This window comes from Apostichopus japonicus, chromosome 15, assembly GCF_037975245.1.
Source record: "Apostichopus japonicus isolate 1M-3 chromosome 15, ASM3797524v1, whole genome shotgun sequence".
NCBI lineage: Eukaryota > Metazoa > Echinodermata > Holothuroidea > Aspidochirotida > Stichopodidae > Apostichopus > Apostichopus japonicus.
This window is the reverse complement of record NC_092575.1, coordinates 21,314,470-21,342,454: the sequence shown is the minus strand read 5'-3', so window position 1 is coordinate 21,342,454 and position 27,985 is coordinate 21,314,470. Positions and strand designations below refer to the sequence as shown.

General features: G+C 37.1%; 1 protein-coding gene across 3 annotated transcripts in view; it reads right to left on the bottom strand.

Annotated features, from left to right (window-relative positions):
* The window catches only part of LOC139981598 (uncharacterized), a 125,114-nt gene that overhangs the window by 7,786 nt on the left and 89,343 nt on the right, over positions 1–27,985 (bottom strand). The window contains exons 6-19 of one of the 3 annotated variants that reach the window (XM_071994104.1): positions 27,720–27,857; positions 26,569–26,619; positions 25,174–25,266; positions 17,275–17,488; positions 8,570–8,655; positions 7,021–7,176; positions 5,479–5,597; positions 4,749–4,908; positions 4,015–4,235; positions 3,304–3,375; positions 2,856–2,942; positions 2,049–2,150; positions 1,592–1,703; positions 467–593 (exon numbers count right to left, since the gene is read on the bottom strand). In XM_071994104.1, the coding sequence (XP_071850205.1) occupies positions 467–593; positions 1,592–1,703; positions 2,049–2,150; positions 2,856–2,942; positions 3,304–3,375; positions 4,015–4,235; positions 4,749–4,908; positions 5,479–5,597; positions 7,021–7,176; positions 8,570–8,655; positions 17,275–17,488; positions 25,174–25,266; positions 26,569–26,619; positions 27,720–27,857 (1,738 nt within the window). The remainder of the gene's footprint in view (positions 1–466; positions 594–1,591; positions 1,704–2,048; positions 2,151–2,855; positions 2,943–3,303; positions 3,376–4,014; positions 4,236–4,748; positions 4,909–5,478; positions 5,598–7,020; positions 7,177–8,569; positions 8,656–17,274; positions 17,489–25,173; positions 25,267–26,568; positions 26,620–27,719; positions 27,858–27,985) is intronic. The other 2 variants (XM_071994103.1, XM_071994105.1) reach the window with 2 other exon arrangements.

The window sequence follows — 27,985 nt, the reverse complement described above, 5'->3', positions numbered from 1 at the left end:
ATAAGGTATTACCATTCTACAGTACAATCACACTATATCCACTTTGTCATGTTGTGTTCTTCCTTTGCAAATCGTCAATTTTGAAACAATTCCTAGACATCGACTAATCGCATTTTAAATAAATGGTAACTTTAAAGAGAAAGATTCTAGCTGTTTGAAGCAAAGCTGGCGAGATTTAGTGGAATGTTAGCTCAGTGGTTAACGCCGGTGCCTTCCAATCATAAGGTCCCGAGTTCGAGTCACTCCAAGATTAATATATGTCGTCCATTCATAATCATGGACGTTAAATATGAATATCAGAGACTGACTTCGGTCAGCTTGCAGCATTGATAAGCCAATGAGGCTTCTTCGCGATTTCCTGCTTGCAGGAGGATCTAAAATACATACATACAGATTACTTCTAACATAGCACCTGTGCCAAACTTGATAATTGGGGAGTCAAATCAATATCTCAAGCCAAACTTACTCGGTATCCATGTTTGGGTGAGGTGTTTCTCTTTTCAAGTTTTCAATCTTAGCCTGTTTTGCTTCGACCTCTTGCGTTACGCCCTCGAGTTGAAACATCGGAGCTGCTAAATCTCTCGGCAATGAATCTGATGAGATGAAGTGTTTAAGCTGTCATGCATCCACTTTTCCACAACTGCTACTAAGTATTGTTTGTTTCTATTTCCATAACAGTGCTGCACATACCACATATAAATGTTAATTACATTGTGTTATTTAAATGCTTGTTGCATAACAAACACAAATAGTTTGTACAATATGGTTCAGCAAACATGCTATCGCAAATCCAAAATATGTGGTCACATCACCTTTCCACTCAGAAGGCAGTCTATAAACTGTTAGAAAACCCCCCCCCCCCCACCCGACCTTTCGCAAGGACCGAGTCACCGCCCACCAGTTTTCCCACCTCTCTTAGACTATGGACTTGATGCAAAAAAAAAAAAATAACTTCAAGGATCTCCTTGCACAAACACTCCAAAACCAGTAGATAAATTTTCCAACGTCTGCAAAACTGGAGACCGACCAACATATTTATGCGACCCACTTTTGGGGTCGTGACCTATAGTTTGCAGACCTTCGCTCCATGACCCGATCGTTGCATAAAAAAGCCGCACATGCACAGATCACAACATTACATACAAGAGCGGTTTCTGTTATTACATGTGAGGAGAAGATTTTAAATTATTTTTTATCAAAGTTGTTGCTATGACTACTTCTCTTTGCATACAGAAATCACAAATCCAACTTTAATCCTACATCCAAGAAATAGTTAGAAGACTACAAATTATTTTTGATCAAAGTTGTTGCTATGAGATACTTGCATACTTGCATACTCTTTGCATACAAAAATCACAAATCCAAATTTAATCCTACATCCAAGAAATAGTTCTCAGTACTTTTACAAGCTTCCTGTAAACAGTCTGAGTAGACAGGCAGAGTTGACAGGATGAACAGAGTTTAAACGCTATCTGATTTCTTATATTGTTACATTTTCTGACAAAAGCTTAACATTATTCTTCCTACGACAGCAGCTTTCTTTCCACATATTGAGACCACATGAATTTTTCACTAATCTTCTTCCAGTTACCTAAATCAGGATTAGCCGCTCTTCTCCGCTCCAGTAACTTCAGATTATTTTCTGTATTCAGTCTTCTCAGGGTGACCTTTAACTTGTTAAAGACTTCTTCCATGGAATCGACCTACACGAGAAATATGTAAAACGACTGAAGGCACTGAAGAAAGAAATTCATCATATTTGCTCTCAAAGAGACCACATTTCCTATGTACGATGCGCTATGTACCAGCCACAGAGCGAAATCGAAACCGTGATTGCATTACACAATTTTGAGATGCCCACATTACCAACCACAACAAAACCATATAATTATATTTATATCAATACACTTTAGCAAAAAAACATCACACTTTAATAAAAAATATACAGAATCTTGAATGAGCACACAGAAAACAAAAAAAAGAGACTTGGATAGAAGACTGAATGAACCCTGGCTTGAAAACTTCTGTGACTTTGAAAGAATACTTACCCCTTTTAATCTTTCTTTCAGCTTTCTGTTTTCCTCTTCAAGCAATTTCAACTTTTCATCTTTAGAATCTGCAAGTTCCTGAGACCTAGAAGGTGATCCCATCTAAATACATGAGATAAATTTTAAGGTTTTTGTTTTTTAAATTGTTAAATAACTTCTCTGGTTGACAAAAAAATATATATCAAGAAATATTAACCAAGCTCCCTCACAAACTTGGATTTTCAAAAATCTGTGTTAACTTCAACTTCTTGAGAGGGTGGTGGGGGGGTGTTCTCATTGCCTTGTCTGTCCCATTCATCTTTTTCAGCTGTTTCCTCTGTTTTCGGTACATTCTGTCTCTGAAGAAGATCCTGCTACAAACAAAACATCAGGCCCTCTAAACTGTTGTGTATTTATCAAAACAGGCTTTTTGCAGCAGATTAACAGTTTTTTATCAGTTTTCCTTTTTGTCGGGATATTTTTGTCTAAACAAAGCATGAAACTTAAGCTTCGTTCCAAAACACTTCAAATTCCTAGCAAATTACAACTTGACCCTAGCATTGCTTAAATTAGGATACAAGTTGTTACTTTATAACTTGTATTCACGAAATATTTCATTTAGTTCCTGGAGGAAAGAATGTGCAAATTAGTTAAATAACTTCAGTAAAAAAAAAAAAATTTTAAATTAATAAAAACTGCTTTAACAAGTAATTAAATAATATCAACATCAGAAAAATATTTGGGTAGCATACGAATCCGGCTAGATAGTTTATAAAAACATGTAAAACGTTCCCCCCCCTTCTCCCTTTTGCTTGAATTCTTACTTACTTTCCTGTCTGAGTTGTGTTTGACGTTGATACACCAGGATGCTGAACGTCCAATTCTTGTCTGGAGAGATTTTTCAATGGAAGCCATCTGAAAAAAATAAAAATCATCATAATAATCATAACATTTAGTGATTTATAACACGCGTATATATCCACCCGGAACGGTGCTCAAGGTGTGGGAGAGAAATGAAAGCAGAAACGAATGAACAAAGGAATTATTAGTTAACATTCATGAATGCGTGGTGCATAATATGAAATTTTTTAACAAAGTGAGGGAAGCAAACAAAATAGAAACAAATTTAAAAAACAACAGAAGAAGTTACAGAACGGATGTACTTTATAGTTTTCTTTTAGTCTGAGATAGATTTGAGGTTTGGATGCAGAAGTAACGGTTTGATTTCTTGGCAGACATGTTGTATTTTAGTCTCACTATGATAAAAAGGACTTACCTCTTTTTCCAACTGATTTAACTTTTCATCACCGACTGTGACAGCAAGTGTGTCAAATGATTGTGCTGACATCTAGGATAAAAAGATTAAAATTCATCAAAAAATTCATCGAAATGTGTATGAATTTTTAGAATTCACCCAGTGTCAACTTGCAATGAATGACAGCTGAATAAAGACATATGGACATGGGGAAGAGAGGAGGGGGGGGGTGGAGGGGAAGAAATGTGCAAAGAGCAAATTAGTCCCTGGGAGAAGTAAGTGTCTTTACCTGAATCTGACCTCCCTATACCCTTTATCTTATTCAATCTATTTGATGCAGACTTATCTCTGTTCTAAGGTTACTAAACACAACGTGAAGCAGACGTAAAAAAAAAACACACAGTTAGCTGAGTTAGTTCCTACCGTAAAGGAGCATTTTGCATCTGGCCACACATTGCAGCCAACTTTTTAAGCCATCCTTCAGGGCATTGTTCAAACTAATTTTAGACGTGATCAAACTTTTAACAAAACCTACAAGGTCATTTTTTCCACCAATGAATACTATTTAGTAATCCTTCTGATCTATCCCGAAAAAGTTTTCGGCAAGCCACTTTTTCGTTGATAGTGTTGAACATGTGCAAATCACGAAACAGAATCATGAAAACATTTTCCCCCCTCCTCCCACCTTTTTCTCTTCCTCAGTTGAAATGGAAACTTGATGAGTTTACTTACGAGTAGTGAACTCGAGTCGGTTTTACTTACGAGTAGTGAACTCGAGTCGGTTTTACTTTCGAGTAGTGAACTCAAGTCGGTTTTATCGGGATCCTGCTCCGCCTCTGCTTTGCTCTCATTGGTTATTGCCATTAGTTCATCCTTTGATACCTTCTTACATAATACATATGCATGAGACTCCTGTTGTAGCAACAGCGTCTCTTCGTCAACGTCGTTCAGATCTGTTGAGATAGCAAGAGGACATTTCGATGCTTTCCCATTACCACCGTAGGTAAAAACTCACCAGTCGACAGATCACTGTCTGATGACATGTGCAAATTATCTCAGGTCAAAGGCCAAAAACGCATATGAACAATTTTGGAATTGTCCAAGTTACATGTGATTAACACTACTTTGGATGATATTTTTTTCACTCGTTATTAACCTTCATTTGGTGAAAAAAAATAAAATTATAAAGGTGTCTTAGTTTAATCATTTGCAATCCTATTTTGAGTAATGCTTGATACGTTTGGTGGAACTAGTGCCCAGAAAACAAGATAAAATGCTACTTAAGAAAGAAAAAAAAACACTACATCTTAATAGCATTTTTTATGGAGGACAAAAATGTTGAATTTGTTTTTGACATGTTATAAATGCACCTGGCAACACCAGAGTTACAGATGTCACCATAGCATAGCAACTAGGCTGAGATTTTTTTTTTTAATGTGACACAGAACACTGTTAACGGTGCGTACCTCCTTTGCCGTCGACCTCCAGAAGACAAAAATCTTTAGCGTTAGCGTCGGACAAGCCATACTTCATGAGGGCCAGAGGAATTAGCTCATGAGCTGGAGTAGAGAGAGACATAGCAACCAACTTGCCCTTGGGTTTCTCATCAGGTAGTTTTAGCACCAGCTGCCAAGAATAGAAGATAACAAGTTAAAAAGGAAATATAACAGTGGCTGAAGTTAATTGGTCAAACAAAATTTCTGGATATTTTCGGCAGTCTTAGGTTTAAACCACATCTTAACAGCATTTTATATGTAACGAAACAGGGATACAAATACCATGTGTTTATGCTCATCTAGCTTGTACTCTTGAAGTTACCGTGGTTACAAGCCAAGGGATCTCACAAGCACACCATCCCTTAGATTCATTATGCCTTCAGCAAGGAATAATAAAATCCATATACTTTGGGTTGACAAATTGCTGGTAGGCCATGCTTTGACAATCTACATTCAGTAAGTTGAGGGGTGCATACTTTGATATGTAAATATATTTGGATGTATTTATTTTGGATGTATTTTGGATGTATTTATATTGGGATGTATTTGGGATGTATTTGGATGTATTTATATTTAGATGTATTTATTTTGGATGTATTTGGATGTATTTATATTTGGGATGTATTTATATTTGGGATGTATTTATGTTTGGATGTATTTATATTGGGATGTATTTGGGATGTTAATACATTTAGCTCACCTTAATAACGCCTCCCTGAGCAGTTCGTTGTCTCAATTCAAAATGTCCCGACAAACTCTCTCTCCAGTTCTTTCTAACTTTTAATGGACTCTCGTTGTCGTCCATTTCTCTGTCTGTCACTGGGGAGAAGGAAAGGTGACAATATCATTAAAATAAACATTTCATTACTAAACGCCGCAACGGGTAGTTCTATGCCAAAATTGGGTCATTTGTAAATAACGTCATGTTTAATTCATGTCGCATTGTCCATTTAACAGGATGCATTGTTTCTATCTATTGACGAGGTTGTCCAAAATCATGTTAACGAGTCATTTCTCTCGTCATTATGTGTCATCTAACTTGATGACAGGTTGTTTTTAATTTAGTGTCGTGGAATGAATCAATATGGACTTCACATCATGTGTCAACATGCCCAATATTACTTCATATTATCATGGTTTCATTCTTCTTTTGCAAGGGCTAACATAAAAACGAACTGTGAAGGTAAATTTCAAGAATGGTCCAGAGGTTTTGCATATTACTGACAGATAACACCGAAAAATACGACACAACACTTGACCAAAGCATATCTACAAATCTGATTTACAAGGTTGACAAAAAACAACATTTGAAAATGACCACAAAGCCCCAGATACTTTTGACAGTACAAACATAGTTGTTACGTCACAGATTTAAATTGTCCAGACCACCCAAATTACTCTAGGGCCTTTATCGCTGGGTCTTATTTTCAAAAAAGAAAAAAAAACTTCCCAGCGGTTACATATTATAAAATATGAGAAAAAATCTGAGCTACTTTTTCAAGAACCACATTTTGTTCCTTTACTGTACTCTTTAAATTTTGAAGTAGAGAATAATAATTTGATATGCCAAGGTACAGATCACTACTAGATGCTACATGGTTCAACAGTCATTTACCCTTTAAACATGTTTACATCATTCATCCTAACTTTATCCATGATGTTCCTGACTGTCCACAGAAACAAGTTTCTCATTCTTGTCAGCTGAATCTATCTCTCACTGAATTCTCTGAGCTCTCAAATTTTTAATCAGGAACCACGGTTTGACCCGACTTTTGGGAATCATGATTAGAAGCATTGACATCTATTTACAGTAACAACACAAAAACACAAATTCTGCATTCCAATGTCAGAAATTTGGCAATTTCCATGAATTTCCATGACCAAAATTCATTCCAGACATTGACTGTTTGTTTAGTATATACTGAGAATTTTTTTTAGGCCCACTAAAAATTTGAAAAAGTGGGTTGTTCATAATTTCTCTGCCCCCCCTCCCTCCCCCCATTAAAGCAAAGGCTCAATTAAAATGAAGGATGCCAAGTCGTTAATACATGGTTGTAATGAGACAGAAAAACTGCCATCATATTGAAAATATGTTGATTTTTTCTTTAACGATGTTATGACATTATCACTATTGAGCTAGTAACTACACATACTTAAAACCGAACATGATTAAATGAAAAAATGGCAAAAATGACCAGAAGTGACATGCAAGAGTGAGAAGGAAGGAAAAGCTTTGTATTACCTGTGCTGTGGTCTTTATCGTCAGCTACACAGACCTCAGAGATACAATAAAGTCTGGGATCTTCGACCATGTTCAGGGATTCTAAACAGAGATTAATCAAATCCTTGGCTTTGTCACTCTCTTCAATCTCCAACTTTAACCTGACCGGTTTATCCTCTGAAAAATATCAAATTCCATCAATTAATACTTAGACAACACTGTATATATATATATACAATTGTAGCCAGAGAAAGGATTGGGAGAGGAGAAGGGGTGGGAAAGGGGTGGGGGAAAGGGATATACCTTTCCTTCAAGTTTAAATATACAACTTATCAGGATCCAGATGTTGTTCCATTACACCTTTCAATTCCAAATTCCTTTCTGGACCAAAAAAGAATTATTCCATCGTCGCTATTAATTCCAAAACGAAATTCACAAAAATACTCTCAACAATGTTTTTGGTAATTTCTCCTCAATGAATTTTAAATAAAATTGTAGAGATCTTCTTGAAAGAGATCTTATTTGTGGACAACATGACTGTCTCCAAGAGTGTACTTTAACCGACAGTGAGATGGTCTTTACTGTAAACAGACTCTCTGGATACTGTAATTTCCTGTGGGCACTAATAAGAGTTCCAGGTTGTGATAACGGTTGCAAACCAATTGATATAAGTCACACAACAGAGAGATACTTAACACTAACAGATACCTTTAATATAGCTCCTGGCACATAAACTCAAAAACTCATTTCTTTTGTGACTACTGAGAGCTCTTCAATCTAAAAGTAAACTCAGGTAATAGAAGCTCTTTTCTGAGACAGTTTCATCACTAGAGTAACAATTACTCAATTCACACAGTAAACGTATCAGACTGTTTGATCTGAGCAAACAAATCCACTGGTGATGATAATAAAATAAACAAAATCAAATCCGAGAGTTATAATGTGTATAGAAGGGATAAATCTGAAAAGGGAATGTGGATGATGGTCTCAGCAAACACCAATACTTGCTGGTTTAAAACATATCAAAGAATCTGACTATATAATAAGAAGAGAGATTATATCAGAGACCTACTGTCCAAAATTGTTTTGAGCTCTCTAAACTGGTCACAAGCAATCAATTTCCAAAAGCCTTAAAATCACCCAATATATACACATATATATCTATCTATACATATACGTGCATCAGGGAGGAAGGTTTTACACTTAGATTCCCTCGAAAGCATTGTTTTTGCTGATCAATTGTTTGGATTGCGACCCTGTAAATTTAGAAAGTGTGGTGTTAGAAGACAAATGAACCAGAATCTTATGGAACTTAACTTAAGAAATCATAAAAGTATATACAAGACCAGTGACTACTTACTGTACACTATGACATCATATGCAACTATGATTCAAATACTTTTTTTTTTTATCAGACACAACTGAAAGTGTAATGTAATCATTTTTGCTTGCACAAATTCTGCTATAAAATTTCTTTGAAATTGAATATCAGCTTTGATAGCATTGTGCTATATATATCGTACCATACAATCAGAAAAAATAATTAGGTAAATTCCGTAATACTACTCACTCGCTGCACCTATGTCTGTCCACACTCGGACGAGCGATGGATTCTTAGACATTCCAGACAGAGCATCCCGAAGTTTGGTAAAACTCCTGTCGTGAAAAAAAGGTGATGATCGTGAAAGCAGTTTTCACCAAAATTTCTATCAAATGTATCACAGGATTACTACACTGCATGTGGTATTATCGCTAATTTATTTAAGAGCTATCCAGCATCTTCATGAACCGTTTTTGCCTTCTACAAAATAAAACAAGCTATGGAAATGAATAAAGACTGGACATTAGTTGATGTTTGCATCAAATTATTTTAGATATACTGAGATAAGGATGGTACATTACCATTGTTGTGCTTGAATTTGTCCACAACTCTAGGGAACTGTACCAATAAACCATTTTCCTAAAACTTAACCCACTGTATACTCTCCTCCCATATCATGTTTTCAAAGTGCTCGTATTGACAGTGTGGACAGTTCCCTTAGAACAGGGGTGGGCAACCTTTTTGAATGAATGGGCCAGATATAAGGGGTGGAAAAATGACTGGGTTTCACCTAACCAACGACCTGCTGTTGATTTCATACATTTGATTCCGAGGACTTTCAAGCAATAGGTGTGTGTACTATGGGGATCATAACCCTACCTGACAGCATAATTAGTGCAGATAAATTCTAAGCAGCTAGCTTGTTTTTTTGTAATGATGTAAAATAGATTGATTTTTCTTTTTCTTGAGACATCTCATGGGTCACAAAAAAATCACTGGTGGGCTGCATGTGGCCTGCGGGCCGAAGGTTGCCCACCCTGCCTTAGAACATACATCTGATAGATACATCATCTATATACTGTATTCATACTGCTCATACTGCCAGTACAAGTGCTTTGAAGCCGGACATGACAGTGCAGTACAGTAAGACTGGGTAACAACATGTAAGACCCTATTGGGACTAACCTACAGCTCACAAATTCTGTTGTAGATTGTGTGTAGAACACCAATACAAAAGTATTAAAGAACCTTTGATACTAACATGTAAGACCCTATTGGGACTAACCTACAGCTAACAAATTCTGTTGTAGATTGTGTGTAGAACACCAATACAAAAGTATTATAGAACCTTTGATACTAACATGTAAGACCATATTGGGACTATTAACCTACAGCTCACGGATTCTGTTGTAGATTGTGTGTAGAACACCAATACAAAAGTATTAAAGAACCTTTGATACTAACATGTAAGACCCTATTGGGACTAACCTACAGCTCACAAATTCTGTTGTAGATTGTGTGTAGAACACCAATACAAAAGTATTATAGAACCTTTGATACTAACATGTAAGACCATATTGGGACTATTAACCTACAGCTCACGGATTCTGTTGTAGATTGTGTGTAGAACACCAATACAAAAGTATTATAGACCTTTGATACTAACATGTAAGACCCTATTGGGACTAACCTACAGCTCACAAATTCTGTTGTAGATTGTGTGTAGAACACCAATACAAAAGTATTATAGAACCTTTGATACTGACTTCGTTATCGTGCTAAACGAAGACCACTAACAAACTTCCTTATTGTCAAATGTGTTTAGGGTGCACTTTCTTTTGTCACAGATCTATATATACAATTACGGAGGGAATTCCAAGTTTCTATACCCTTTTGCGATTCAATGAAATGTGACGCCATCATAGACACTGTGCTGATTGAGGTTACCTATGACAAACATCTGCAAGTTTCAACATTTGTCTACGTTCATTAACTGTACCTACCACTATTTTGCATGAGAAATAGGGATGTGGAGATTAAGGTTAAATTAAGGTGACCAGACATCCCTGATTTCCGGGGACAGCCCCTGGGTTTCACATGCTGCACCCAGATTCAAAAGTGTCCCACAGAAATTGTCCCCACTTTGTAATGCATTTACTCTCCCTGGAATATCCCTAAAGTTTGTAGAAAGACCCTGCCAGAATTTCAATTTTTACCTGTTATTGGTAACTTGTCATTGGTAACTTGTCACACCTACACACCAAAGTGTGCACAATTCAATCAATCTCTCCTAGGGCACTACAGTGCACCACAACCACGTGTCCCCAGGGGGACTTCCCATAGGGTGCAGCTACAAACCGGCGCACGCAACTATATTTACAAGTTACCTCGCAAGTCCCCATTTATACACCTGGGTGATGGGCAATGGAGATAAAGTGCCTTGCCCAAGGACACAACGCAATGATCTGGCCAGAGCTCGAACCTGTAATCCTTAGATCACCAGTCCACTGCCTTAACCACTTGACCGAAACGCCCTTGGAGTAAATAAATTGTTTCTGAATGAATTATTTCTAAACTTGGGCATTCGACCATCATCCTTGAAACATAGAATCCCCATATGTGCAGTGTAAGTACATATAAGTATGGATGCCAACATGGCCGGGGAGGGGGGGGTGGGGAGAGAGGAGGGTCATCAACAACATCATGTGCCTGGATTTTCTGAAAAAAAGGATGGTCACCTAAAAGTTTACAGGAGTGTCCAGAGTTGTTTACAACTGCCTGATAGTTTTTCATGACAATTATTTACTGGCCTATACTGTACAGACCTGTGTAAACAAGGGTAGAGTTGGGAGCACCTGTTCCTAAAATTGATATTTTTCCAGAGATTACCCATTGCCCTGCATAAGAATATCAGATTTATTATTCTTAATAGACTGTGTGTATAAAAGAAGGTCATACACAGCCACACAATTTATGATAGCTCAACTTATAGTGGGGGATGTAGAGACAAAAATGTATTAAAAATTTATATCTTATTGTCGACATTCACAACATTTCTGAGAAGTAATTTATTCTTATTGGAAAGAGAGGGGACAACACCTATGACATCTCATAAATTGGCAAAATATAAACCGATATATGCCCTAATATTCGCTAAAGAGATATGTACACACAAACTCATACTGAAAACTACCTATATCCAAAGAACAAGGTCATTTTTATTTCCAAAAAAATTATTTAAATTATTGGGAATAGAGATAAGAAGGAAAAGAAGTGTCTTACTTGAGAGTTTCAACCGACTGGCTTAATCCCTGACTACAGAACGACTTAAGCTCTGGAACGCTATATTTCTCCCTTAACGAGGAATTCATTTTAGACAAGACTTTTTTTTTGTACCAGCCGTGGTGTCTAACACACCTTCGTACCAGCTTACACTCCCTTCAATAGATGGTGTTGGGACGATTCGATGAATCGCTAAAGCACAGTGTTAGGAAACAAGTGTCTATCAATGAACAATGCATTGTTAAAACCCCACGCAGTTCTGTCTAACAGGAATTTCGACCATCACAAAAGGGGCAGGACTTGAATAAACATGTTACACATGACTAACCCTGCATAGTTCATATTCTATCATGCTAATCCATTCAGATGCCATCTTTTGAGTCAAACCAATGATTTTGAATAAAACTTTAAAGAATTCTTTTATGTACAGTAGTGGGAACCTTGGCAACCACTTCTAGAACTTACTGGAATTCAAATATGATCGTTATAGCAACAAGGTCACATGTTCACAAGGTGGTATATTATATATTATATATATATATTGCTTACTGTAGCACCGCTATAGGACTGAGATTCAATAGTTTGTTTACATTCAAACTTCATAGAAATTTTTTTCCTGACTTCAGTTTATATGTAAACCTGTAATGTACAGTATATAATATGGATACAAAAAATAGGTTATAAAAGATTGATTGATTTAGCTGAAAGATTCAGAATTTACAGATGCTAAACCAGAAATGCAGAAATTAAGCATTGGAAGGTGTTTTTTTTTTTATAGTTTTATTATTAGCCAAATCTTTAAGAAATCTGGAATCCTTCACTCTTTGAGATATCCTCTTATATTTAAGGTTTCCATAGATTGTTCTCTGTTGAAAAGAAATAACCATTGAATGATGCTAAAATACTGTAAATATTAGAGATGAACTCATTCAGAGACATATCCTCATAAAGTGTAGGAGATTCATCCCCCAAATTAACTACTTGAACTACTGTATCATGTTTTCAAGGTTTTCAAACATTGACCTCTGCTGACATCAAATGAGTTTTATTAACTTTGACCTTTGCTGACCTCAAATGATTTTTATTAATTTGACCTTTGCTGACCTCAAATGCACATGACAATCAATCAAAAGTAACTATTTTTTACTCAATACAGGGTATTCACAAACTTCTGTACAAGAGATTCATCCAACATTTATCTGTTGAGATACAGTATAGTGTTTTTAGACTTTGACTTCTGCTGACCCCAAATGACCTGTGACCTCTGATGGTATTCATCTGTACAGAATATGAGATATACTCATTCCAAATGTGAGGGTCATTAGAACTTTCCTTCTTATATATATATTACAAGCCAGGTATCAAACACACATACACTCAAATTCATATATACTATGTGTACATAGGTTTATGATTGCCATCAAAAGCAATGATGTTCATCTGCACACAATTTTTTTTAAATTTCTTTTACTTTCAAATTACCTACCGTAGTATATACTGTATGTAATAATTCTGCTACAAGGCATCCTGTCATAGTTTCTATATAGCATTGGTTGCCACATACAGCTGCAACAAGCTATCCAGTAGGTGCGAAATGATTCACAAGTGAAGCATACCTAAGTTACAAAATGGCTTTTTAGTTTCCATTGTTACTCAATGGCTATAAATGACCCTGAAGCACAATCGAACCAGAAAAGTCACTTTGTAAAATCAGGCATTCCATACACACCTGGGGGTGGAGATTTGACAGTTTTAGTGTAACTATTCCGAATAAGGCAATTTTTTTTAATGAGAATATTGTAACTTTCAATATTGAATCAACTTTTGAGTTAACTTTTTATCATAGGATGATGCTGTGTGACAATGCTATAACTGTTATTTGTATCATAGGCAATATTGGCTGATTAAGTTGACTGGTCAAGTGTAATTTCAGTTATTTAAGTAATGCCAAAACTTGGGAAATTTTCCAGATTTTTTATTTTTGAAATGTTCATCACTACTATGAAAAGAGTCTGGGCGACAGAAGAATGCGGATAAATGAATAAATATTAGTCAAGTAATATATTTACTCTTAAATTGATCCTTACTTAGTGAAAAATTCAAGGAATGTGTCTTTGATAAATTGTATTCTTATTTTGAGTAAATCTTGGTAGAAAGGCATCCAAAATTCCGGCTATTTACTGGCTAAATGTGAGTGAAATTTGTCATTTGCTGATAGCATGGAAAAAGGTACTGGCATTTTTCTGTCAGTAGATAATAAGAACATAACCACGTAGTATTAAAGTCGGTTAACATAATTTGTCAGTCAAAGAAATCAACATGAATTCAGTAATTAACATTTAGCCCCGAATTAATGATTATTATCAGCAAATATTATTGGGCTGCTCTCAAATACCTGTACCATATTAACTGAATGTGTGTTAAAATTCTGGGACTAAAATGCCAGCGGGAACTTAACTTTTAGACAGTAAAATATTTTTAGCACTTGCAAATTTTCTAAAAAATGCAAAATTCTAGGCCTGAGTAGTTGGTAGGATTGGAAATGTGAAGCTGCAGAAGTAAGTCTCAAAAAGCTGTTTTAGAGAGTAAAAATGCAAACTGAGTAAAAATGCAAACTGAGTAAAAATGCAATCTGAGTACTACTACAACCTGAAGTCGACTAAGTACTACTTCAAACTGAGTGTTTCTAAAAACTGAGTACTACTACAAACTACCGAGTACTAAAACTACTGAGTTATACTACAAACTGAGTGAGCTTCTAAAAACTGAGTACTTCTACAAACTACTGAGTACTTCTACAAACTACTGAGTACTACTACAAACTGAGTACTAACTACAAACTACTGAGTACTACTAGTGAGTACTAACTACAAACTACTGAGTACTACTATTGAGTAGCTACTACAAACTACTGAGTACTACCACAAACTACTGAGTACTTCTACAAACTACTGAGTACTACCACAAACTACTGAGTACTTCTACAAACTACTGAGTACTACCATAAACTACTGAGTACTACCATAAACTACTGAGTACTTCTACAAACTACTGAGTACTTCTACAAACTACTGAGTATTACTACAAACTACTGAGTACTACCATAAACTACTGAGTACTTCTACAAACTACTGAGTACTTCTACAAACTACTGAGTACTTCTACAAACTACTGAGTACTTCTACAAACTACTGAGTATTACTACAAACTACTGAGTACTACCATAAACTACTGAGTACTTCTACAAACTACTGAGTACTTCTACAAACTACTGAGTATTACTACAAACTACTGAGTACTACCATAAACTACTGAGTACTTCTACAAACTACTGAGTACTTCTACAAACTACTGAGTATTACTACAAACTACTGAGTACTACCATAAACTACTGAGTACTTCTACAAACTACTGAGTACTTCTACAAACTACTGAGTACTTCTACAAACTACTGAGTACTTCTACAAACTACTGAGTATTACTACAAGCTACTGAGTACTACTAGTGAGTACTAAATACAAACTACTGAGTACTAAATACAAACTACTGAGTAATACTACTGAGTAATAACTACAAACTAAGTGAGTACTTCTACAAACTACTGAGTACTAACTTCAAACTACTGAGTATTACTACAAGCTACTGAGTACTACTACAGTTAAAACAGGTTCTTTTTAGTATACTTCCAGCTTTGCTATTGACAGTGGCTATTAACCATATTAGTTCATGACAAGTTTGCACTGTACAGTATATACAGTAGAGTGTTCAGACCTAGTTAGATCTGTGTGACAAAAGGAGATACAAGAATTTCACACTTCTGTCTTTTATGAAATTATCCAATAGAACTTAAATGCTTTGTTAAACTGCAATAAAAAAAAAAATAACAGGTGTGAAAATTAACTGGATAGTATCTTAAAGTGTGTCATCAGGTACAGTACAGACATCGGTGGTGGCAGCAGTGAAGTAACACAAAATTTGGAGAGTTTGAAATTTGCATAAATTTGATCTTAACATTTAAACTTTTTAAGGCTGAATAGATATTTTCCACATAAACAGCTGTAACACAAAAGTTTGTTGTTCACCGATAGTGTTACCATACCAACAGCTTGATTTCAATAATTGCTAAAGTGGGAGGATTCGGGTGTAGAATATTTACCAGGAAGAATTTCTGTTACTCTCAGAAAGCATTCTTCTTAAAAGATCAGTCCAGGTCAAAATTCTTTTTGATATACAGGTATTAAAGAGGAACATGATCTAAGCATTCTAGTGAAATTTGCATTCAATTCTTATGTACTGTTTTTTCTATATTGACAGTTGAAGTTATCTGATATTCTACCAAAAGTGAACTTAAAGCCTAACAGGTGTGATGTCATAGTTGCACACTGACAAATAATGTATTCTTTTAAGCTTTGATTTACTCAATGTGTTCCAATGTTAAAGTCAACACTAAAGTAGAAACCAGTTGGTTTGTGCTATTTATGTTAGAATTTAGGCAATTTGCTACTTAACACTAGCAGGTATTCATGTGTATTATTTACAGTAGATTTGTGGATTTTCCTGTTTACCGGTAGAAATAAATAAGCTCTGGCATGTTTCTGCCGATAGGCATTAAGTACATTAACACATGAGTTGCTTAACAATCATCAGTACAAAAATCAGACACCATTTCTACGTATACCTAACGTGAAACCTGTATTACTGCATATTATCAGCAAATATGTGGAGTGTTAGTGTGGAAAATCAGCAAAGTGGAGTGTTAGCTCAGTGGTTAACGCCGGTGCCTTTCAATCATAAGGTCCCCGGTTCGAGTCACTCCAAGATTAATGTATGTCGTCCAGTTACAGAGTTGTTGACAATTCATAATCATGGACGTTAAATATGAAAGTAAGAGACTGACTTTGGTCAGCTTGCGGCTTTGATAAGCCAATGAGGCTTCTTCGCAAGTTCCTGCTTGCTGGAGGACCTAAAATACATACAAACATTATTGGCCAGCTCTCAAAGGCCTGTACAGTAAATAACAAGTTTTGTGATTCAGGAAAATGCCAGTGAGAACTACATTTCAGCCACTAGAATTTTTTTAAGTAACAGCTTTATTCTAGCAAGTGACTAAACTGAAATTCTAGGCCCGTACATGTGATTACTCTTTGTGAAATGCCAAAATAATTGAAGACTGTACCAGAGTAATTACAAAAGCAGAGATGCAAAAAGTATTCCTCATAAGTACTTGGAATTCATTTGATAGAATCTGATATCTATTTATATAGTTGAGACAAACTTGATCTTCAAGGTCAAAGTTCAAACGAGCTAGATAAACACAAACAAATGCAACTGCAAGTCTACTTGATATCTTTAGGTCAACGTGAATACCAGATATATGTACACAGGGTTATCAATGACACATTAGCAATTATAACAAAGACATAATAATATGTCTACTTGAAACAGAACTTGATATTGTAGGTGAAACTCGATTGGATATCCTCATTCTAAACGCAAACTTAAGACACTACGTAAATGTGACTGGAATAGGTCAGGGGACCCCCAATAGGGAGCCAACATTCCCAACATCTAAAGTTGATTATTTGTAAAACTTCAAATTCCCATCAAAATGTAGCATCACAATTCATCAGAATCAAGACTTTACAAAATGAGTTCTTTTAAAATTCTCTTACCCTCTCTTCTTTTTCTTGCCGTTCCCGTCACGTCTCCAACTCCCTCTGCTGTCGGATTCACTGCCGGTGCTACACATACTGTCCTGGTGCACAGCCCTCTCTGTCTCTTCGGGGTCCGCTGGAATCAGCTGGACCCTGGGACTGGGAGACTGCATCACCGTCACAGCGGCCAAATACTTCTGCTTTTCATATTCACTGGCTTCGTCGATAGAACCTACAAAAATAAATAAAAAATGTCAATAAGAACATGTATTGACTTGTTTTTTGCTTATTATTTTCACTTTTTATTTTCCTTATCATGTCACACCATGGTATTCAAACTTTTGTGCATGGTGATTTTCATCATTTTCAAGTTGGCACTCTCTAGTGGCCTAGGAGGAATCGGGGATATTGTGTCCCCCTCCCCTTTGAGGATTTTTTTTATTTGATTAACTTGATAAAGGGTGCCTAGTTTCAAAATGGTGTTACATTTTACAGCTTCTGACAGAAATTGTTTAAATTCACGAGTTTTACATAAACATCAGCAATTTCTTTTTTCTTTCAATTTTTGGGTGTGACCCCTCAGAAAATGTTTTGGCAAACCTAAAAATGGGCTGTGATCCCCACCACTAACAGAGATGTGATCATGTACTTTAATGACTATAACAATGGGAAGTGTTCTTGTGAAAACCATTGTTGCTCTGTAAAAGGACTAATTTCATTTTGTTTTAATCATACCAATAAGTTAAACAACAACAAAAAAAGTACAAGCATAGGCCTGTACAAAACCTAAAAAATTCTCAACGATGACATCATATTATTATTGTATTTCATATTTGTGTACTCTATCAATTTATACCAGGATGTTATGTGCGCTACATATTTTGATGATTCAGTCATTGTTATGAATCCCTTCAAATTTAGCGTCGCAATCGTGGGACACCGTGGGTGTGTACTACTTCCTTCTACTGTTATACAGTAACAATACACACACTGTAAGTTAAGAAGTCCATGTTTGACATTAACCTTATCAAACTGTGCCAAGTCATTCTAGGAATGTGCCAATCTGAAGCAGTTGTTTATTGACATTTTTCATAGTCCAAATAAAGTTCATGAGGTCAAACAGACTACTGCAACGCCAGATATCACCGACACGCCTAAGTGCTTCTTAGTACCACAAGACACTGGGAATAAACTTAGTGTTCAAATGTTGTGTGTCAGTTCCAGAATATATGAACTATTTCTCTATAAAATACGATGGTTCCTGCAATACAAGATCTGCTGCACAGCTTTGCACTTGGTATAGCAATGTGCTGCATTTTGTGATGTGAAACTGGATCAATTATTCCCCTGTAACCTCAGGTGAAAATCAAAGGTGAGACATTGACACTCAAGATTAACATAACCGATGATGATACCATAAAAGCAACAGGGTTAGGGAATTGACTGAGATAGACTGAAGGAGTTAACAAGAATGATGGTGATACCATGGAGCTCTTAAGAGTTACAGGACTGACAATTAGACCATGAAACTCACAAGTTACAAGAGTTTCTGTGTAACCATGGAGCTCTTAAGGGTTACAGGACTGACGATAAGACCATGGAACTCACAAGTTACAAGAGTTACGGTGGAACCATGGAGCTCTTAAGATTTACAGGACTGACGATAAGACCGTGGAACTCACAAGTTACAAGAGTTTCTGTGTAACCATGGAGCTCTTAAGGGTTACAGGACTGACGATAAGACCATGAAACTCACAAGTTACAAGAGTTACGGTGAAACCATGGAGCTCTTAAGAGCTACAGGACTGACGATAAGACCATGGAACTCACAAGTTACAAGAGTTACGGTGAAACCATGGAGCTCTTAAGAGTTACAGGACTGATGATTAGACCATGGAACTCACAAGTTACAAGAGTTAAGGTGTAACCATGGAGCTCTTAAGAGTTACAGGACTGATGATTAGACCATGGAACTCACAAGTTACAAGAGTTAAGGTGTAACCATGGAGCTCTTAAGAGTTACAGGACTGACGATTAGACCGTGGAACTCACAAGTTACAAGAGTTACGGTGTAACCATGGAGCTCTTAAGAGTTACAGGACTGATGATAAGACCATGGAACTCACAAGTTACAAGACCGACAGTGAAACCATGGAGCTCTTAAGAGTTACAGGACTGACGATTATGGCAAGGAGTTTGCGAGCGTTGAGATTGATGTTGAGGGCGTGGAACTCAAGAGATTTATTTTGAGACCACAAAACTCAAGATTTACCAGGCTGATAGCTCAACATTCTGTAGTTGCAGACCAACAGGTGATATCATGGACCTCTGTTTATAAGTCTGTTGTAAGGAACTTGAGAATAATAAGATGAGACTGGTAAGACCATGAAACTCAAGAGTAATAAAACTAACAGTTAGATGATTGAACTCACCAGTTATAAGACCAATGGTGATACCATGGAACTTCAAGAGGGACAAAACTAACAGTTACATGATTGAACTCACCAGTTACAAGACTGATGGTGATACCATGGAACTTCAAGAGGGACAAAACTAACAGTTACATGATTGAACTCACCAGTTACAAGACTGATGGTGATACCATGGAACTTCAAGAGGGACAAAACTAACAGTTAGATAATGGAACTCACAAATTGTTGGACTGATGTTTAAAAGTCACAAGTCACTAGATTTTAGATTGAAAAGTATCCATGATTGCTATCTTGAGATACCATGTTTACAATGTTTTCAGTGTTTGACATCTGGTGACCTCAGATGACCATTGACCTCCACAAAAACATTAGGGGAATTCTACTAAATTTATGATGCATATACTTGCCAAGTTTAAAATGTATTCATACTCCTATCATGAGATATTGTGTTTTACAAGGTATTAAGCATTTGACCTCTTGTGACCTTTGACCACCACCAACAACAATACAGTTCTTCTACTTACTATAATGCATCAACAGGTCAAGTATGAAAAGTGTCCATGCTTCCTAACTTGAGATATCGTGTTTACCTCTGGTGACCTTTGACCTCCACAAAAAAAGTGTAGGGTTCTTCTCTCAATGTGACATATTTACATGCCAAGTATGAAAAAGTATCCAGGATTCCTATCTTGATATACCATGTTTACAATGTTTCCAGTTATTGATGTCAGGTGACCTCAGATGACCTTGACCTCCACAGAAACAAACAATAGTGTTCTTTTCCCAGTATGACGCATCAATGTATGGAGAATGAACAGTATCAATAGTTCCTATCTTGAGATATCATGTTTACGAGCTGGGTGTCACACACACACCAGGGATGAGCCTGGGGTAAAAAAAATCACAGAATTTTGCAAAAATTGCGGTATAGGCTCCAGTTTGCGTATGCTACAGTGTGTTAGGATAATAGTTTTTGTCCCCGAGGTAGAAAAGAAATCACAGATATTCCGCGAATTCGCAGAAAAAGCTCATGCCTGACGCACACGCCAACCACGCCTACATTGGTTACGATTATCATCAAAACCAAAACCAAAGCCAATTGAGAAAGAATGAAGGAAGTCCCACAGTGTTGATAATATATAATACTACTGGTGTGACACTGTACATGTAGCCCAGGAGTCGACCCAGCCAAATTTTTGTGTCAAACCCTCATTTCTGCTTTACACTCTCAGCGTGTACACAATGAAGCAATCAAACCACACAGCTTTCATGTTTAACACCTCACCACACCACGGAAGAGTGATTTGTTCACCGGGTTACAAAAGCGATTTGGCTTTGTGGTTAACACTTCACATATCCCATGACCCTACTTCACTTATAACTTGACTTTAATATAGCCAAATGTTTGCTTCTCTGCCCAGCTGGCAGATGAACAACATCATTGACTTTATAAACAACCACCTCTGTGGGGAATAATTTATCAACTATCGCATTGCAAAATCCAATGCAAAGTGGAGGACTTGCTACACAAGTGCAGCTGTTTACACAGGAAAGATATGTAGCATATCAGGGGCATATCCAGGATTTTCCAATAGGGCAGGCGTCAGGCATGGATGATCGGCGTCCTGGGGAATGGGTCTAAGGGGAGGGGTGGACAATTTTTGCTTTCGAAGAAGGGCTGAAATGCAAAATGGTGCCATATGCATGGGCGGCGATCCGTACTTCCGAGTGGGGGGGGTATGACCTTGTTGACTATCTAAGCGCAGCGCCACCATGAGTTGGCGCGAAGCATACAAGAAAATTTTGGGATTAACAAACCCTCTAGATGGCCGGAAACGGCACTTCCAGAGATGCCAAGGTCAGATGTTTTTTAGGCGGGTGAAAATTGTCTGGTGCTGTTGGTTACATACACCATCTATTAAAGCGGAGCGCCACCATGGGTTGGCGCGAATCGTACAAGAAAATTTTGGGATCTTACGGCCCCTCAGATGGCCGGAAACATCACTTCCTGGGTCATCTAAGCTGAATCTATACTGTCTCCATATTTGTATTGTGTCTAATTTTTTTTCATTCCAGAGGAAAAAATATCTTGAAATAAAAAAAATCTCTGAAAGTTTGCAGACGCTGTAGCGTTCACGTGTGTCGTAACGGTATTATTTTTCACGAATCATATAGGTAACGTTGCTTTCAGCCAGGCATATTTAGCACGATCGGCTTTGAGTAATTTCCGATCCTGGCGGTTCTGAGATAATTCGCATTTTGGTGTGATGAAATGAATTTCACGCTAGCAATGATACACTTTCACAGGAAAAACTCTGTGGGCCTACAATGCGGGAGATTCTTCAAAAATGCGAGAGTTTTTTGGAAAATGCGGGAGATTCGGACAGGTGGGCGGGTGAGCGGGAGACGACCCGAAAATGCGGGTGACACCCGCCCAAAGCAGGTGACTTGGCAGCACTGCAGTTCCCGAGGTTTCCAAGCGGCATATACCCAACTTTAAAATAGGGATGTCATGTCCAAAATATCTCATAATCAGGATCCAAAATACCTTTTTTTTAATTTCGGGTGTTATTTTGGGAAAATTGCCCCTGTCAATCTTGTTTCAGACGCAACGTTAGAATGTTCGAGAGCTCTTTTATATTATTCGATGAAGAAAATGGCCTCATGCAGGCTATTATAGGTCTATACACATGCAATACACAATTACACATAGTTACATTCCTAGGTACCGATTGCTAGGGCATCCAGGTGAAATGTGTATTAAGCATTACCCTGGTAACATGAGATTCTCAGCTGTTCGAGGGAACATGTACGTGTGTAGGCCTACTATAGGGCCTATATGAATACTATGGGCAGGGATGAGACTGAGCCGGGGAAAAAAAATCTGAAATTTATCGATCGCCGTCCTGGGGGAGGGGTTTAAGGGGAGGGGGTGTCCCCCTCCCCTTTAGGATTTTTTTGTCAGGTAAGGAGGGGTTAAATGCAAAATGGTGGACTCTAGATGGAATCTATCACATCACGTAACTCGCCAAAAAAGTGTGGAATTTCTGCTTGTATAATTTATCCATTAGCTTTTTTGAACCAAAAAAGGCTTTTTTGCTTGCTTTGTGCTATTTGATTCCACCACTGGTCAAATTCGGTGTTCGTTCCCTTCACAGTCCAGCATGTTCGGCAAAAAAAATAAATAAAAAAAAATTAAATAAAAAAAATTAAATAAAAAAATAATAAAAAATAATAAAAAACGCGAATTTACAAGAAAAAACGCGAAAATGAAAAAAAAAAAAAAATCGGAAATCCGCGTTTCCGCGGAAGAGTCTCATGCCTGTATGAGGGTGCATATATGTACTATATCAATACCGTGGGCGCAATAATACATTTTGTTGTTATAGGGCCAATGAAGCCTACAGTCAACTATTCTTGCTTTATAAAGACGCTTTATTTGAAGATTGCACTGCGTTTATAGTACGCGAGAAATGAAGCTAAAAAAGAGCCGTACATTAACGATGATTCATAAATGTAGGCATGAAAATATTCTTATCCCTGGCATTTGGTGGTGGGGATATGGTGTATTACATCCCCTCCACCCATTTTCATGGGGGGATATATCCCCCCTTCCCCCCCAGGATCACCGCCCATGGCCATATGTGATCCATTTTTCGACCTTAATAATAAGCAACATTTCCAGTAAATATGGACACAAAATGCACAATTTAGTATGGCTGGCATGTCACTTAGTGTTTATAGTGATAATACAAACACAATTACCATCTATGTTTCTAAAACTATTATGCCGCCGAACTTCGCCAGAACCTTTTTTTGGCAAACAAAAAATAAAGCATACGGGAGGGGGGGGGGGTTGAGCGATCACGGACATCTCACTTAAAGGTCGTCATCAATTTTTTTATTTTTTTTTGCTAAACTTTTTTTTTGGTGACGGCCAATAGGGGGGCGCGCGCCTGTTGCGCCCCCCCCCTGGATACGCCCCTGGCATATTATAGGAGACAAAGTTCTGAGCATTCAAACCTGGTACTCAAAATTTGACAGTTGTTTGAACATCAACTTATTCAATCAATCAATCAGAAGACATTTATATAGTGCCAAAGTCAACAGAAATTGTTCAAAGGCGCTATTAGCCTTGGTCATTGGTAACTTGTCACGCCTACAAACCAAAGTGTACGCAATTCAATCAATCTCTCCTGTGGCACCACAGTGCACCACAACCATGTGTCCCCCGGGGACTTCCCATAGGGTGCATCCACAAACCGGCGCACGCAACTATATTTACAAGTTACCTCACAAGTCCCCATTTATACACCTGGCTGAAGAGAGACAATGGAGATAAAGTGCCTTGCCCAAGGACACAACTTAATGATCTGGCTAGGACTCAAACCTGTAATCCTTAGATCACCAGTCCATTGCCTTAACCACTTGACCACATTCACTGCTCTGTTGTACAGCATCTTAGTCCTGTACATCACAAGGTGTGTAAAGGGTAGATCAGACATATATGCCAAGTGGTCCCCAAATTCCATCAACAAAAAATCACAAACCTGCTGCCAATGTTAACAAAAAATTTGGCAACTGGTCCTGAATAGCTTAGTTTTACCGTTGACTGCTCAAAAATATCCTGGAGCATAAAACAATGGTCAGTGATGCTCAAAATATCAACAAAGCATTTTCTTTCCGTCTTAAAAAAGCATTTTACCATAGTTCCTTGGAGATTATTTTATAATTCTACATTTATTTCATTATTTGGATTTAAATTTATTTATTTTATTCTAATACTCATCAATGTCTGGGAATAAATTTGGAGCATGAGAATGTCTAGGAAAGTGCAGAATTTGAAAATTGTGAGCAACACATCGCAAAGCTTAAACATTAGAAGTTATACTGATGATCTTTAAAAGAATGGAGTTGAGTTAATGTGTGTATCTTGTACTCACTTAGTAACAGAGGATTGTACTCACTTAGTAACAGAGGATTGTACTCACTTAGTAACAGGGGATTGTACTCACTTAGTAACAGAGGATTGTACTCACTTACTAACAGAGGATTGTACTCACTTAGTACTCACTTAGTAACAGAGGATTGTACTCACTTAGTAACAGAGGATTGTACTCACTTAGTAACAGAGGATTGTACTCACTTAGTAACAGAGGATTGTACTCACTTAGTAACAGAGGATTGTACTCACTTAGTAACAGAGGATTGTACTCACTTAGTAGCAGAGGATTGTACTCACTTAGTAACAGAGGATTGCACTCACTTAGTAACAGAGGATTGTCCTCTCTTAGTAACAGAGGATTGTACTCACGTAGTAACAGAGGATTTTACTCATTTAGTAACAGAGAACTGTACTCACTTAGTAACAGAGGATTGTACTGTCTTATTAACAGAGGATTGTACTCTCTTATTAAAAGAGGATTGTTCTCATTGAGAACAGAGGATTGTACACACTTAGTAATGTGCAGAGGATTGTACTCACTTAGTAGCAAGGGATTGTTATTCGGATTAGTGGCGTCATAGAGGCTGGATAAAAACCTCTCCCTGTCCTCTGAGCTATACATCTTCATCTGATCTGAGAGTTGGGTAAAAAAAAAAAGTAAAAAAAAATTCAAGTTTGGGGATATATATTTATACCATCAAAGATATCCATGGGAATAGTATTTGAATGAATTAACAGACCCTGTCGAACAATTCGCAGGTAATCCATACATGAGTGCCTTGTCAAGGATGGGATATCTGTAAGGGTAACCTAGTTAGTTCAGCCACTTTGAGTGATAAGCCTCTCATGCTAGCAGGGTAACTTTAGTCAGGATTTTAGTCTTGTTATCTCAAGAAACCTGGATGGGTAAGATGACAGGGAGTCTCTCTTTCTTCGTACAGTCTTTGTTCTGTCTAATTTTTCTCTACTCATTGTGTTGTAGAGAGTAACGCAGTCTAACAATTTTGCACCTGCTATGTAATGTTATAGGCAAATGCTTTCAAAATGCCATCTATTGTTTGCCCAACCATTCTGTTTTTGTTATGTAAAATTAGCATGTTTTGTACTGAGTTACAGAATAGTGTGTTTTTAGAGACAGTGGTCAGTTGTAAACTGTTCTTCAAAGAGAAAGGTTGAGTGAGAAATGAGTATTAGACAGAACACAACGAGTTGTAAACTGTTCTTCAGAGAGAAAGGTTAAGTGAAAAATAAGTAGGCCTATAAGACAGAACAAAACTTGTAAAAGACTGAGAAAAAGAGAACGAGAAAAAGAGAGAGATAGAGAGATGAGCAACAAAATAAAAGAGAACAAGCAAATTTCCTTTTGAGAGTTAAATTTCATTGGTCCAATTTAGTTCTCTGTCCATCTGTCTCTTTTAATTTAAAGGTCGGAATTTCCGTCACAATCAACAGATGTGCGAAAACATTCTACATTTATATCGGAAATTGCACAGCAGGCGCGTAGCCAAGGAGGGGAGGGAGGGGGGCAAAGGGGGCGACCGTCCCCCTCTTGAGCATATTTTTTTGTATGTTTTCATGATATCGCTAGTAATTTCAAATAGAAAATGCATAGTGTCATTTCCAGCGATCTGGGAGGCATTTTCGACCAAAATTTTCTTGTACGCTTCTTGCCAACTCATGGTTGCGCTACTCTTAGATAGTTTGCAAAGCCATATATACAGCTCTGATAGTTTGCCTACAGGTTCCCCCCTCCCTTGGCCCCCTATTTGTTCATGACGTTAATACCAACTTTTTTTAGAATTATGTCCTTAGTGTGTCATTGTTTTTTTTTTTTTCGGTACGCCTCTGAAGAGGCTAACCAAGGTCAGTCAGAGGTCAATTCCTCTATCTTTTCATATAGTTTTCTACTTGATAAACAATTTGTTTTCTCCTCACCGAGTAAAGACATGTCAACATTCTTGAGCTTTGAGCCGGTGATTTGATGATCTGAAGAAACGAAAAGGGAAATGTAAAAGTTCTTAAAAGGTCAGCAATGCAGGTTTGCAAAAGAACGCAAACAACGAAGGAAATTGCTCAAGCTCTGTCCCTAAATTCCTAACTTTGATGAATATAAATTTATAATTGACTTACTTAAACTTTGATGAATATAAATTTGTAACTTGATTTATTTTACAGCTATCTTGTGCTAGGACAAACCAAAACCATCAGATTAAACTATTGTTGCAAAATCACTTTGGTTCAAAATCAAATTGATGTCCCTCTTAATGTGAATATTGAGCAGGAAGGCAGTTATTTGATAACACTAAGCAGCCACATGTGCATTTTCAGATAAGTCGAATTTGAATATCAGTTAACAACTAACATCAGGTGGCTCCTCGATTTACAGTTTTAGCTCAAAGTTAGAGTAGATTTGAAAGCGATAGATTCATGGGATCTCCTCGGTAGTGTGACCAAAATAATTCTGAAATTTATAAGATGTTGAGATATAAGAAACAATAAAAACTTTGCTAAGATAAAATCAAAAGAATTTGTGATCTATTGATTTGTAACCAACTTTGTTGTAAGATTTGGATGATTCAATTTGCTTCTTGATTACAACATTTCTAACAGTAGGCTCACCACTATCATGTTCTTTAAACACACTATGTGAATTTTGTGCAAATGAACCAAGATGCTTGTATTTTTTTTTTTTAATTACTGCTATGTACATCAATTAAATACTTATATTTGAAATGAGCAAAAAATGGCTATATGGGCATCTTCACCAAGAAGAGGGGCTGGAAAGCTCTGTTGGTAGATAAACAGGAAGTCTTGAAATCAAGAGGCCGCAGCCTTACATCCCACTATCAAGAAAATCTTGCTCTCATCAGATTTGTTTCTTATTTCCCCATTTAGTCTTTCATTGTCACCCTTTCATACTTACATTACAACAATGTTAATGCCTGTAAATTTTAGTGTCACTGGTACTCTAATTTTCTTTTTCGTAATTTATGTCGTAATTTATTCCTAATTGGACAAAACAGCACACACAATCAAACTAATATGGAAACCTCTCACTGCTTCCTCTAGATGGAGTGGAAACTTACCGAGGAAATGGTCCGAGTATTTTCCGAGTTTGATCGATTCTAGCCAGAGAATTACGTCTTCTTTGGTCCAATCATCTACGGGTTTCCCTAGTCTGGACTGGTGGCCCTCGGAGAAACCAGTCGGTGGTCTTACGATGTCTGAATAATGAAACATAAATATGTCAATTCAAACCAAAATATCTTTCACCATAAATGTAAACAGATAAAATACCAGGGATTGAGACGAAAGGCACTTGATCAAATTCTGACTGATTCTCTGCATGAAA